The sequence below is a fragment of the Bacillus rossius genome, chromosome 10, assembly GCF_032445375.1.
Source record: "Bacillus rossius redtenbacheri isolate Brsri chromosome 10, Brsri_v3, whole genome shotgun sequence".
NCBI lineage: Eukaryota > Metazoa > Arthropoda > Insecta > Phasmatodea > Bacillidae > Bacillus > Bacillus rossius.
Genome location: NC_086337.1, coordinates 50,827,336 through 50,843,417, shown reverse-complemented (window position 1 = coordinate 50,843,417; position 16,082 = coordinate 50,827,336). Strand labels below are relative to the sequence as shown.

General features: G+C 37.8%; 1 protein-coding gene across 1 annotated transcript in view; it reads left to right on the top strand.

Annotated features, from left to right (window-relative positions):
• The first annotated feature begins 428 nt into the window (after positions 1–428).
• The window catches only part of LOC134536344 (nephrin-like), a 680,062-nt gene continuing 664,408 nt past the window's right edge, over positions 429–16,082 (top strand). Inside the window, exon 1 of the mRNA XM_063376096.1 lies at positions 429–1,404. Coding sequence (XP_063232166.1) covers positions 1,332–1,404 — 73 coding nt within the window. The 5' untranslated portion in view covers positions 429–1,331. The remainder of the gene's footprint in view (positions 1,405–16,082) is intronic.

Sequence of the window (16,082 nt, the reverse complement as noted above, 5' to 3'; positions counted from 1 at the left end):
AGGGACACAGAGCATTAATACCCGGGGGGTAGGGGGGGGGGGGGGGGAATCAGAGCCCAGTGTTATAACTGCGAACAATTTTTATTTTCGTTGCGATGTAATTGGTTTTATGTACTATGGAGAAAATGTCATTTCTGAAGAAGTAGTTTGAATTTGGCTGGCTGCTGGCTAATCACAAGCCAACGATGGCCTCGTGTTATGTCCATATCCATCGCTAGTCTCTGGTGTAGGCAGGGCTCTCTATGCCCGCTTTTACCGCGCCGCTCCATCAAAAAAAGTGAAAGGGGGAGTGTGGGGAGCATTTTACCGCACCCGTCGGGCAATAGGAGGAGGTGGAGTAGGAGGAGGGGGGACGGACGTGCTACTGCGCACGCTGCGCGCGCAGCCCTGCGCGCCGGTCGGCCGCCAGGGCCAGGCAACTGCTCGCCAGTGCCGGTGTAGCTGTCGCGGCGAGCGGTCCGGTAGCCTGTAAAGGGGGTGTACGCGCTTCGCGTGCGGAGGAGGGGTTGAAAAAAAAAGGGAAGCGTCCAAGATCGACGCCTCGTGAGGGGTGGTGGTGGGTGGGGATGATATGTCCCGCCGAGCGCGCGATTTGTCCGTTGTCTGGATGCGGCGCGGGGCGTTCCACGCCAGCTGCCCCATTCGCCGGCGCACCTCCCTTTCGACACGGCCCTCCACTTAACGTCTCTCGGGAGCAATCTTTCATCGTCCTCTAGATAGTTAAAACATATATATATATACTCCCTACTCCCCTCAAGATCGTCCCTGGTCAATTCGCATGATTACCAGTACTCTGTTCTCGATTACTACGTGAGTGTTTGTTTAATTTCTCAACGTCTGGAGGAACCACTGACCGAACAACGTCTCTGCGTTTTACCAACAGAAGCAATACTGTTATGACTTAATGCTGTGAATTTTTTTTTTTACTGGCGTTTGGTAGTACTGCGAAGTGTAAAAAAAAACCTAGATTTCTTTAAAAGTTATTCGTTACAACTTTGAAACATTTGCAATATTTTTATTTTGGTGTCGACGTAAGTAGGAAATTTATTATAAATTAAAAAAAAACATCCGTGGAGTGTTACGATGTTAACTCTTGAGTGAAATAACTAGATATTAGATGATGATCACTACCATCACGTTGAACCAGAATTCTGTATAGAATTTTTTTCCTTTACAACGTGTACGCCTAATGTGGTAATGAGGTGTTATTGTGCGCATAATTGCAGCAAGTATCAGTGTTTGTGATAACTGTGCTACACGTGGAAATCTCGAAGAAGGCAGCAGTAATAAGGAAGATATTCCGTCAGTTTTGATCTTCTCTTGGAACAACCATGGCGAACTCCTGTGCCGGCGTGCTGAGAGTTCTTGTGCTGATCCATTGCTACATTCGGATTCTCGCTCAAGGTATGCTCCTCAGTACTTGTCTTGCATATTGAAGTATTTTTTTAAAAATTGTTTCATGAATAATTGAGAACTGTTCACGCTCATTTTTTTTCCCCTCAAGGTTAAACTTCACACAAAAACTTGCCTGGCAAATAGTGCCATCCGAAACCCGTCAGGCGGAATATTGGCACAAAATTTTCAACGGATTTGCGGCGTTATGGAAGAGAAAATGTTAAAACAGGTGTCGACGTAAACAGTCTCTCTACCTATGTTAAGAGTTTTTAGCACAATGAAATAAAAATAACTGTTTTTCCCAAGATTTCTGGGATTTTACACAAAGTGGGAACGATTTGATACAATTTGGCGGTAGGGTACAGGATTGCTGATAAACGCCATACTCTATTCTTTAATTATCTTTTTTTTTAGAAATCAAGCTTTTTTTATTTCAACGCAATTTCTTTTGAAATTTATTAATTGAAGAACACTCAATTTTATTAAATGTAAATTTCGATACTAAAATAAAATCTTATTTAAACTGCATTACTAAGTGTTAGTTTTTACCAGATAATGTTTTGTTTTTAGAAGCAAGGTTAGGGAAATGGTAGACAAGGCCTTCCGGAAAATTAATGATATTGCTTTTTATTTTGATACCTCATAGTAGGTAAACATCAGACATAAAGCAAGTGTAAAACCATCCTGAAGTGTACCAAGATATTTTGCTATGTAATGACAAAGACACCAACAGTTTTACTGGTCCATGTGAGTTTTAATTTATTTAAACTCTAAAATGAACAAAACAGCATTAAAAAACTAAAAACTAACTTTATTTTCGGCCCCAAATATTAATTACTAGTTTCTGTCAAAATTTACAAATTCCTTTAATTATATACCACCTATTTTGAATTTTGTGTAATCATTTTCTTCATGTTTTATGTAAGCCATTAAGTTTATAATTTGCTTTTAATATGGTGAAATAATATTTTCCTTAAACTTTTAACTTGCAGTTACTTAAATATTAAAAGAAAATAAACATTAAATTTATTACATTATTATATGTATGTAGCAAGAATGACTCTAAACCACAGAAAATCAATACACGATATAAGTTAAGAGTTAATTGTTTATTTTGTGTAACTCAATTAACGCGGTAGTGACTCGATGCGAAAGTACTTCGTAATGGGTCTCTGCTCTTCTTCAACGTAATGGATGCTTGTTCCAGCCGAGCTACTTTAATTAACTTTTACCACAACTACAGAACTCTATTTGTTCCAACAGCTACTATATGGCCACTCTGTACAATTCTGATGTGCTTCAGCTAAGGTTGAATTGGCCAAATCCTAATTTTGTAATTAACCATATTTGAATTCGCCTTTGTCACAACACTCCGACACATTCATAAAACTTGAGATTTCTTTATTAATTAAATGAGCTATGCAGTTCAAGAATCAAGATTTTTTTTAATTCAGGAATGTTCTAAAAATAATTATATTTCAATATTTCACTTTTTGGATTAAATCATAATCACCCAGTTTTACTATCAAAATACACGCTATTTTCACACGAATTTATCTTAAAACTTAAATGTATGACAATTTGTTTATTTAGTAAATTGACTTTGTAAATTTCTTTACGTATAAATTATGAACTTAAAAATAATTAGTCATTTTTGTACAATGTTGCACCAGAAAAAGCATTTTAAAAAAGTATATAAGGTGTGGTTTGCGTGTCTGAATTGCAGGAGTTTCTAAGGGCTACAATGATACATTCATCATATGCGTTGTTGCCTCTATTCGGAAGGGAAAAACTAGAATGCATTTTTTTCAGTTGCGACTCCATCCATTCCTTATAAATGTTTTCTGAATTTAACTCGAAATTTTTTGGTTACAGCATTTGTGATCTCAATACTGCCATGGCAAAGAGAGACTAACTTCACCAGACGTGAAAGTTTGAGGTCCACAGTGGTTTAATGGAAGTTTAATCAACTTCTTCTTGAGGGATCTAGATACGAGTCCCGGACGGGGGTGAACAACTAATTTATTTTTCAAGTGGGAAACGTGGCGGACGATGTCTTTATCCTGTTGGTTTCCTCGGGGTACTCCAATTTTCTTCAACCATTCCTTCTGCGACTGCGCCATGATCATCATACCATCACTTTTTACCGTCTCTAATGACCACTAAGTTCGACGAGACGTTAAGATGCAATTAATGAATTAAATGAAAGTAGACATAACACTCAAAAAAGTATTTTGTTACGTGGGATTTTTTTTCCAAGTTCTTAAAATAGCATTTTCACACCAATAAAGGGGATCATTCCCCACTATCATGAATTTATCAATTTTAGTTTTCTTGCCATAATTCGTATTTGAAGAGGTCTAAGCTGATTACTGGCATTACAAGTCATAAATATATAAGTTTTTTTTACTCTTTTTATCGTCGGAGAAATAATGAACAGGCTCTAGCATGTGACCGCGGGAGAAATCACTGGTATTTATCGAGAGTGGCTTCAGTTGATGAAATACTTGTACTAGGCCACGAGTGGTGTCTTCAGCAAGGACCCGAAGTTATACGCCCTGTTGTTCGGGAAAGAAAGAGGAAGGGTGAAAAAAAACATTCTTAGTAATACGCCTGTACAGCAAGCTTTAAGTAAGCTTTTTTTTTTCTGAAAACAGCGGCAAGCGAAGCGACTTCGGAAGCTTACGTCTCCGCCCGTAGGAGGCATTCATACGCTGAACTGTTTCCCGTTCACTTGCGACCAAAGTATGCTCATTAATTTTGTGTTTCAATAATAGGCTATTTTTGTGAACCCTAAATGTGTTTTAGTCTTCTCTATCCTTTATCGAGTATTATTTTTAAGAATTTTGGCATTCAAAGTAAAATAATAAACACAAAAAATGAAAGTTAATATTTAAGGCAGTTCTAGAAACTTTAATATATCTTATCCGGTTAGTTTTTCTTACGGGTAGTAGGATGGTCCAGCAAATTTTGATGACGTTATTATAACAAGTAGATTTGGAAAGAAAAAAAATATGCAAAGTTTTTTTATTCTATAATATTGTAAAAATAATTTTTGTAACGTAAATATAAAATATTTAAATTACAAATTCCGAGCAGCCTAAGGCCACGCAAAATACGCACTTCGGAATCTGTAGAGGTACGTAAATTTCGCGGATTCATTCGGTCGCAAGCTAAAATGCAAACCTTCATTCTCTCGTTCTGTGTTCATGATTGAACCGCAGTTATTTGGACACGCCCCTCCGCTCCCGCGAGCCAACGACGCACAGCTACGAGAAAAGTAGGCGGATCACAAGGGGCCGATTAACCGGAACGAAAAAAAAGTTCTCACCAAGAAATTAGCCAATGTAAAGAGCAAACCTAACTCTTTGGATTTTGACCTGACGCTAAACGAATTGTCGAAATATCCTAGTCTACAGGAATCTTTCACCTTGTATTTATAGGGGCAGACATTCTTCGCGAAAAGATCTGAACACTTTTTAGACTGCAACAAGGTATATGCGCACCAGCGGTTTCTTCCTTGTGATTGGCGACCGTCTGCGAGAGCTTATTTGGCCGAGCCATTCAAAACGCGTTTGCTTCCGCACTGAATTACTGTGATTGGCGTTGTTACAATCGACATGTACCTGCAAGAAACTCACCCAATCACGAAACACAGACGATGCTACAGTGTTTTAACTTTCAGCTGGTCTTAAAAATCTTTTCGCGAAATATCCATGGCCCTATGTATTTATCATTAATTGTTGCTAAAGATCAAATCGTCCCACGTTCATAGAGCGCCGGGCAGCGTATTTGATAAGTAGGTCAGGGTGGGTCGCTGCGGTGACAAGCAGCAGCGCCTGAATGGTTGGACAACCTGCTCTTTATAACTGCTGCGCGGGCGAAGAGTTCACATTCTGGAAAGTCAGGGAAGATCAGGTAAAAGTCAGGGAAGTTGGAACTGGCCAGGGAATATACTTTAAATCCTGGAGAAGTCATGGAAATTCTCCAATGATAGCAGTAGTAGTCTGAGGGGAGAAATGTCTCGTTCCATTCTTCCATCATTCATACAGCGAAAGCTTTTTTTTAGATGGTGTTTTACTGTATTGTCAAATACAGTATAAAAGGTCTTATGAAAGGTTTGACTTTGAAACACAAAAGAAAATGGGGAGAAAACTAAACCAACTACGAAGGTGGTAATGGCTAAGGTTTATTAATTCATTTCAGAAAATTAGGAAACGGGTTATATTTTATATATTATATATATATATGTGTGTGTGTGTGTGTGTGTGTGTGTAAGGGAACTGAAAATTTTGGCCAGGCAACTTAAGGAAGGTTTTATTACAGATTAAAGATATGTTCATTGTAAACAAACAAATGCACAATTATTTCACGATATTTCAAGAAAATTGGCTTTACAAAAGTAGGAGAAATGTGTTTTGCAATATCAGATCTAGTAAAACAGACGAAAAATTGAAGATAAATAAAACATTTTATGGGAGAGGGGATGTATTAAAGAACACTCAACAAATTGAACAGGCAAAGGTCTCACCTTCTAGAAAATTCCTTCCACTTTATTTTAAAGAGACTTAAATCGCGACTTTGTAAAATCTCTGTATTCACATTGCTCGTGTAGTTAGTGGTCGATGAGAAGGTGATAACGAAGAGTTCATTCCAGACAGAGTTGGTTCATCAGAAGCGACGAAAGCCAGTACTGTCATGTTACGACAGAAATTTTTTTTGTTGACAGAACGATGTCGTGAATTTACTAAACCTATGCTGAAATACCAACTAATTATGCATTTTGATAGTTTGTATATATCACATTGATGTAAACTTTACAATAAACGACATCGCGAACAAAATTAATTCTTTGAATAAGCACCATGACTAATTTATTAAATAAGGCCGTGCATATGTAAAAACATCAACGCGTATAGATCATAGAAAACATAACAAGTAATTTTGTGTATGCATAACGTATCCTTCAAAGTTTACGTTTTTCACTGAATTTTCCGAGTTTTCTCTGGCCCTTTAATAATTCTTGATGAACGGTATTTGTTAAAAGAAAACTTTTACATGTAATATCTTATATTAAATTAATTTTTTTCACGTTTCTTAAAACATTTTTTTTTTCTGAAAGAGCACATTAAATCACAATCATTTGAAACTTGGCACTAAAAAAATAAGCGTTTGCGACGGTTTGTTGAGTGGTCATTCCTTATAAGGCCTTACCTTCTGTCTCCAATGCAAGAGCAATGCCACCAAACTCATCTCGTCTTTTCGTGAGAGAGGCGGGGAATTTTTTTCCAGCGTTCATGGGGCTACATTCTCAATTCTTATTTATATCTGACTGACTGTTTGGTGGAATCCACCACTTTATCAACATTATGGTTGAAATGCAGCGGTTTCTTTACATTGCAATTTTAACCTCCTTTACTTTCCACAAGTTAGCATTCACACATGTTAAGCCAGTTTATAAATTCATAGGCCACAGCAATCCCTTATTCTGCTACATATTCCATGGGTCTATTAAAAGCCAGGTATCTAGTCTTCACGTTTGCCTCCTCTAAACATCGAAGCGGAAGATCAAAGAACGCGTAAGAAATTTTTTTAAAAAATAAGCTTAACCTAAACAGAAAACATTTCAGACAGTTAAGAGAAGAATTTTAAAAAAGCTAAGGGTTTTAATTTAATAATCGTGGAGGGTGATACGCGTTTACATAACGCACCGGAGCCGCTAGGTGATTTTTGCGGAATAATCTGAGAGCGTGGATGAATTCCAATTTCCTAAGTACACAATAGCAATATTAGCTTTTTTTTCCACTCGATACTGTTAGTGCAAAAAGCCATTGCCGTAATTAAAACGGCCACTCATAACTCCCATATCGGAAGTCAGTACTAATACGCATTCAAATCGCCGCGACGAGACACGTCAAAACATATTATCCGATCAAAAATGTAAACCCAATCTGCAATATAGTTTACATTTTTGCGAAATGTTTTTATGAAATATTTTAAGACCCTGGCATTGACGACCTACCTTATTCGTCATTCTATTTTTAAACACACACACATATTACATATATTTCTAGTAACATAGTAAAAAACTAAATTAAAATGGTGCCTTAAGTTGATACTTAAATACTTAGAAAGAAACTTAAATGATAAAAAAATATCATTTCAATACAGAAATGGAAATAAAATAATTGCAATGTTACCTATATTAATATATTTGAATCACCCTTGACTGTTTGTAGGATGTTTAGAAAACTAAGGGTTTCAGGCTGTATGATGTGCAGGAATCCACACTAATTCCGAAATCAAAAATTATTTATCATACTTATATTATGCATTAAAATTACTATCTATTTTAATATTACAAATATAGGCATGTTTGAAAAAGAATAAAATTGACTAGCAACATTTGTTCCTAGTCAGAGAGACTAACAAAATCAAGATAAATAAAATATAAAATGGAAGAGGGGATATATTAAGTAACAAGCTGTTTTTTCGTCTAGAAGTTGTTTCTTGCGATTCCGGCTGCATGAATTCGCCAATGTGCCTTGACATGGAAATTATTTTCGCACAATTCTTCGTAATTTCGTCTCACTGTTGTTATATTGTAAAAATTTCAAAACAATTTACATAAAAAGGGTCTGGATATTCAACTATTTTCTAAACAAACCTCTTTTATTTGATTAAGATTGGTTAATGTTTGTGTCAAAAAAAAATGAGTCACCTAGAATCGAACGTTCGAGAAACTTTCCTATTGCTCGTATACACCTGTAAATAAACCACAAAAAGAAAACTGTCCATAGTGGCGCATGCGAAAAACCCTTACCCTACCTTTATGTATGAGCAACTCGGATATACTAAGCCCGGTTTATATTTTGTAACGTTCAAGATCCAGCCTTTTTTTTTTTTTTCGTTACACTCCAATTTTCAAACTGGCATCCAGATTTATAAGACGCATTCACGACAAAAAAAATAAGAAAAGAAACTAAACGTAGCAATCGATATGTGATGGCTGATGGGAGACCGAATAGGGACTGTTCCAATATCTACGGCGCGACCGCCCCCAGCGCGCGAGACAAAAGAGCGTCGAAAATGAAACACGGAGGCGCACCCGTGGGCGGGTGTTGGTGTGTGTGGGGGGGGGGGGGGGATGGTGGAGGGGTGGAGGGGTGGAAGAACACCCGCGGTGGCGGTGAGTTGCCTCGGATCCGTCCGATCAGATGGGAAATGAACGGTTTTCTCTGGCTGGAAGGCGGCAGCCGGGCAACATCTCGCGTGCACGATCTCCCTCTGTGCTTCCCACACGTGCCCGATCTCCATCCGTGCTTCCCACACGTGCCCACGCGCCTCAAGACCTCACCGCCACACGGCCAGTAATCACTCGTGGTGGCAGACACCTGCCCGTTTCAATCTGTTTTTACCGATTTGATCAAGAAAATTAATTTATCCAGTCTTTTAAGTACTCGCCAGAGATGTGTAACATGACAACACGACACGAAATTTAACTTTAAAGTAATGCCGAAGTAGATGATCGTGTTTCTGAATCATTTGCTTTTGAATAAAGATGCTATCCTCACATTAAACTTACTTTGTAACTCATTGCTTACAGCTGATGAAAAATTATTAATAAGTTACAAACCTACTTTTATGGCAAATAAAAAAGTCATGAATAATTGCCCCGAAAGGAGATTTTATTTTATACACCAAGCTTTTTGATACCAAAAACTGATATAGTCTACAGGTGAAAACTACACATAAACCATGTGAATGTATGTCAGAAACACGGACGTTTTGAATCTCAATCTAAACTTTTAAGGCTAAGTGCATTGTTAATTCAGTAAAAAATATACAAGTTTATCTTACCATAAAAGAAAATAATAAATAAAAAGCTTTATTTCACATGCAATCTTAAATCTTAAAGTTGATTTCTACTTGGATTTTACAAAAAAGGTTACTGTTTGTTTATAATAAATATAAAATTTAATAATTTTTATTGCGACGAAAAAATAAATTTTACGATGGATGTTACTTCCGATGTACAATTATTTTATGTCGCAAGTGCTTGAGCGCTTTTCGGAAAGCAAAATTCCTTTATTATTTACACCTCGAAAACACATTCATTCACATTTTGAGATGCATCCAAACATTTTTACTCCGATCAGACTTTTTTGTTGTTGTTTGTTTTCCCTCCTTTCCCCACGAACTGTCGATTTCACACATCCACGGCGAGCAAAATTTCTCCGAATTTTTTTTATTTTTTTATTTTTATTTTATTCCTTTTGGTCCCTTCCTCCTAAACGGTTTTCCCAGTCAACGTGAACAGCTCCCCCACGCCTTGTCGTTTAAATTTTCATCTCTCCTCACGTCACCGAAACTCGGCGTATTGCAGGGGACGCAGCGATAGGGGATGGTAGGGGGTAGCCGGAGAAGGGTTGGGGGTAGAAAGTGGTCTATATCCTCCTCCCCTCGACGGTATCTCACCCCCTCCCACTCTAACCGCTCGTCATCTCCCTCCCGACAGTGGTCCTCGCAGCATCCGCGATGCTAGTGGACCTGTCAGCGCGCGCCTGTTTCATTTCCTTTTGTGTGCAGCGTCTTGAATGCGGCCTGTTTAAGAACAAACTCAACATACTCTTCACTCTCAATGTCTTAAACGTGTATTTTTTTACAATATCAAGGTGTAAAAAAATTGATAAGTAGAGACCTGCAAAATTCGCGGATTCATTCGGTGATAGGCTAGAATTCAAACACATATACCTCTTAGATAATTTTGCTATTGGCTTACTGTTCATCTGGACGAATCTCAACCAGTTATATACCCTCAACCAAAGAAGGATCGAATCACAGACAAACCAGCTGAGACGACTTACAAGTCGGCAGCCAATGAACTTGCGTTATTTGCCTAAGTGTACAGGGGTATGTGCAGTCTATCCTGAAGGCCATCGAAACCGCGAATTTTGCAGGTATCTACTAATAAGCTATGTAGAAATGCAGCAAGTTAATACAGCTGTCTTAAAAAAAAACACGCACACATTACGTTGTATTCACTCTCCGTTACAACATAATAAAAAACAACATAGCCTTTCATCACATGCTAAAGTGTCTCCATCCACTGATGAAGTAAACAAAAACTAGTAGCCATTAATTTTTACATCTTAAGGTATTTTTATCATTTATCACTGGGAAGTGGGAAGGACACATTACATGGGTGTTTGTTTATATGTAAATATGTGTATATATATAAACAGTGAGAGATTTGTTCATGATGAAATGTGTAATTGACCTTTAACCTTTCTTTGTTGATAAAATAAAGTTTACAGTAACCTTAATATGTGCTATCTGCGGAGCCAGGAAAAAAAATGATGCTGTTAAAGTTCCTGTGGGATAAAATTTTAAAACTAAAACATGATGGCTATTTGATCCCTGAATGATGTGTCAAAGGGATTTTTCCCGTAATTTAGTATGCAACTGAGGCTTATGACTGTTCGCCACACATACTAGGATATGTCCTGCTGGACCATACACAGATATCTATTTGAACACAAAAATTTACAGGGCTTAATAGAATAACCAATTAAGTTCAGGTATTGGCTTTATTGCAGTTAAGGCTTACAGATATTTAGTATAATAAAAGGCAATGTTTCATTACTAAATTCAACGGTTATCACGATTTATGACACAAAATACTAACAAGGTAGCGTTGATATGAGCCACGGTGTGCTTTCATTGAAACTAAATCTCTGAACCGTGGCACTAATATCGAATGCAAAGTTTGAAAACTGTATTTTTTTTAATATTGACTTTTAAATGATTGTTTCTTAACCATTAGAAAATAAAGTTATTATCAATACAGCAAGAGTTTTATTACGAATAGAGAAATTAGTTCACTCATTGCCAAACAAATGTTTGGTACAGAATAGATATATATTTTTTAAATGTGTGTGTGTTTCCTATAAGGACGGAACTAGCAGATTGTTTAGTCAGGTTAACAAGTAGAATTTTCAGTGAATGACTTCAGAATTATATCCGGTTAATACAAATGGAATCATTAATTTTATGCGGCATTAAGACTTCCCTTTCGTGCGCTCCATGACTTTTGTCTTTTTTTTTGTTTTGACGTGACAACGTCTAATAAATCGATGAACGCCAGCTGCACGCACGAAAAAGTGTCCCGTTACGAACATTGTTCCGTTACGCTGTGTCCCGTTACGCTCATTGTACGCTTGCGCCGCATCTATCTCTCTTCCACTCGATTGTTTATAAAGTGAAGTGAAATGTTAATGTGGTTTTCCTTGCTTACCTATAACAACAACAATTTCGGCAATAAAGGTTAATTATTCTTGCTTTTTAAAAATCCGATAACTGGTATATTTTCAAGTATTTATTATTTTATTATTAAAATAAAAATGATTCAATTTTATTCATAAAAGTATGCAATCATTTCATCAATGTTTTGTTATGACGTCGTCACGTTAAACTATCGTCCGTAAACCGACTTTACAGACAAACCAATTTTTTTTATCAATAATTACTGATATCCTGACCAGTTATTTTGGGATGAGTAATAATCTTGTTCAACTCGTGTTTATTTAGAAAAAAAAAATTGTCTTCTGTCTTTCTTTTTCTCTCGCTGCCGTTTTACCCCTTAAGATGTACCTACTGACGAATCTCAGGTTTTAGTTTCTAAAGACGTTTCACTTCTATTACATGTACTGAGTTACCCGCGCTCTTTTTTTTTTTTTTTTTGCGGCTGGATCAGAACTAACATAACTATTCGTGAAGTGGGTGGGGAGTTATCAAAAGCCCTTACGACGTCATCGCCCGCGACGGCTCCGGAATTAATCAACGCTTCCCCCGCCACGCGTGTTTACGAGTGCCAGGCGTCACCGCACCGGGAGCCCGGCCCGGTTGTTTTCTCGAAAATTTATTAATGACTCGCGAAACCCGTGCGCTAAATGAAAACGTGAGATGAATCTCTCGTCGGTACCCAGCTTTGGAAGCACGCCAGGGCGGTCGGCGACAACTCTTGATTTATGGAGCCGGCGAAACTTGGAAGTCTTAATTGCTGGAGACGTCAAATTTTCAGAAATATCACAGCTAAGCCCCCCCCCCCCCCCGGTTCCGTATACGCGGTTGGGATCAACGAGACGAGAATCTTAACTTTCAATGACTATCCCACCTCTTTGCGAATGAAGGACTATTGCCAACCATCAAATACTTAGACCGTGATTTTTTTTTTACAAAGGAACAGAAATATTCATGTAAAATTATTACAGATATTTGTAAATTTGTACATTTAGATGAGAACGTCTGTATTACTGTACTGGGTTCGGATTCTTACCCGGGAATTTATGCTGTTTGTCGCCCCACTACCTCCAATAGTTAAAAGTTATTTGAAAACCGTTCCCCGAATAGCTTTCCATTATTAACTGCGCACACTTAAAGGCATAATAAAACAAAATAAAGTACAGTTATTAAATATAATCTTTTACAAGGTTTAAAAAAATTATGCTTGATAGAAACTTCGAATTAAATTTTAAATACGCAACAATTTTTTTTTAAAGAAATTCTCAATATTTCATGTACCCAAAAATAAAAATAGTCACGTGTTGCAAAAAATTTAAAATACCTTTCTTGTAGTATTACAAACTATTTCTTGACAACTGGTTCGGACGACACTTGAATGCGGGAGGAACCGGGTTGGAATTTCCATCACCTTGATTTCGGTTTTTTGCTCTTTCTCAAAATTACTTAAAGCGAATGTTGGGATGGATGTTTGCTAAAGGTCATGCGCGTAAGTCTCTGGGGACATGGTGGGTGGGCACTGATATTTTAAAGCAACCCCCTCCCCCCTCTTTTCCTTTTGGAGGACCGTTGCGCTTGAAAATTGCAAAATCGTAACTGTGATAAGTAAAGGTAATTTCGCCCCCGCCTTCCCCTGGGAGTCCGACAGGTTTTTACCCCTGCTGTATGTCATGGCCTATCCCTCCCCCAATTTCCCTAACGTGTGACGTATGAGCCAGCCCCTAACGACCTCACTGACGTGACAGAGGGGCACTTGCCGTGGAAAGTTTGGGATGCTGCCTCGTCTTAACACTGAAAAAAGTTTTGTAAAATTACACATTCGTTTTAGAGTATTTTTACATTTTTAAACTATACAATTATTGCCCAATTTTTGTAAGAAAAACTCAGAATTATTACGAAGAACGTATTATGTAGGCCTATATGCAAACATAAACATAGCCATATGTTTTACTAAGTTACAATATCGTTCTTGTAGTACCTACTACAAACTATTTCTTGGCAAATGGTTACTCAAGTAAACTTTTGTAAAAGTACAGATGATTTTTTCTGTGTAGTGTCTTCGATGTCGACGAGACGGTAGACTCCCATTCTTTCATTTATTCGACCGACTGTCCTCAGTTCATTCATTCAACCGACTGTCTTCTATTCATTCATTCGACCGACTGTCCTCAGTTTATTCATTCAACCGACTGTCTTCTATTCATTCATTCGACCGACTGTCCTCAGTTAATTCATTCAACCGACTGTCTTCTATTCATTCATTCGACCGACTGTCCTCAGTTAATTCATTCAACCGACTGTCTTCTATTCATTCATTCGACCGACTGTCCTCAGTTAATTCATTCAACCGACTGTCTTCTATTCATTCATTCGACCGACTGTCCTCAGTTCATTCATTCAACCGACTGTCTTCTATTCATTCATTCGACCGACTGTCCTCAGTTCATTCATTCAACCGACTGTCTTCTATTCATTCATTCGACCGACTGTCCTCAGTTAATTCATTCAACCAACTGTCTTCTATTCATTCATTCGACCGACTGTCCTCAGTTAATTCATTCAACCGACTGTCTTCTATTCATTCATTCGACCGACTGTCCTCAGTTAATTCATTCAACCGACTGTCTTCTATTCATTCATTCGACCGACTGTCCTCAGTTAATTCATTCAACCGACTGTCTTCTATTCATTCATTCGACCGACTGTCCTCAGTTAATTCATTCAACCGACTGTCTTCTATTCATTCATTCGACCGACTGTCCTCAGTTCATTCATTCAACCGACTGTCTTCTATTCATTCATTCGACCGACTGTCCTCAGTTCATTCATTCAACCGACTGTCTTCTATTCATTCATTCGACCGACTGTCCTCAGTTCATTCATTCAACCGACTGTCTTCTATTCATTCATTCGACCGACTGTCCTCAGTTAATTCATTCAACCGACTGTCTTCTATTCATTCATTCGACCGACTGTCCTCAGTTAATTCATTCAACCGACTGTCTTCTATTCATTCATTCGACCGACTGTCCTCAGTTAATTCATTCAACCGACTGTCTTCTATTCATTCATTCGACCGACTGTCCTCAGTTAATTCATTCAACCGACTGTCTTCTATTCATTCATTCGACCGACTGTCCTCAGTTCATTCATTCAACCGACTGTCTTCTATTCATTCATTCGACCGACTGTCCTCAGTTCATTCATTCAACCGACTGTCTTCTATTCATTCATTCGACCGACTGTCCTCAGTTCATTCATTCAACCGACTGTCTTCTATTCATTCATTCGACCGACTGTCCTCAGTTCATTCATTCAACCGACTGTCTTCTATTCATTCATTCGACCGACTGTCCTCAGTTCATTCATTCAACCAACTGTCTTCTATTCATTCATTCGACCGACTGTCCTCAGTTAATTCATTCAACCGACTGTCTTCTATTCATTCAACCGACTGTCTTCTATTCATTCATTCGACCGACTGTCCTCAGTTAATTCATTCAACCGACTGTCTTCTATTCATTCATTCGACCGACTGTCCTCAGTTAATTCATTCAACCGACTGTCTTCTATTCATTCATTCGACCGACTGTCCTCAGTTCATTCATTCAACCGACTGTCTTCTATTCATTCATTCGACCGACTGTCCTCGGTTAATTCATTCAACCGACTGTCTTCTATTCATTCATTCGACCGACTGTCCTCAGTTAATCAATTCAACCGACTGTCTTCTATTCATTAATTCGACCGGCTGTCCTCAGTTTATTCATTCAACCGACTGTTCTCAAATTATTCATTCATTCAACCGACTCTCCTCAATTCGTTTGTTAAACTGACTGTCCTCAAATCATTCATGCATTTTACCGACTGTCCACAAATTATCCAAGCATTCAACCGACTGGCCACATTAGGCCGATGAAACGCTATATGCGTTTCTGACACTGCGACTAAATCTTCAGCAACTTTTTGTTGCTGAATATTCTTTAGAACTCCCTAAGAACTCACTTAGCAAGTTTATTGAAATCGAACATTTAAACAACTGATTTGGAAGAAAACACGAGTATAAACTGGTATCCGCATAGTGTGAACCGACCTACAACAGAAAATAGTTCGAACTTGATGCCAAGATACATTTTTTTTCATCCTTTACTTGATGCCTTTCATGAAAAGCCTGCGCAATCCAGAGATTTCTGAGTTTCAACGATAATGACATAACTTGAGAAACTCGCTAAAAATTAAACTTTCCGAAATATTATAATAAAAAAATTACAAAAATTAGAATTGTGCATGCTAAAATACAAAAAGAAATCTAATTAGATACTGAAGCGCTGAACACTAAAATGAAAAACGTAATAGGGTTTCAATGAAAAATTGTACTAACTTTA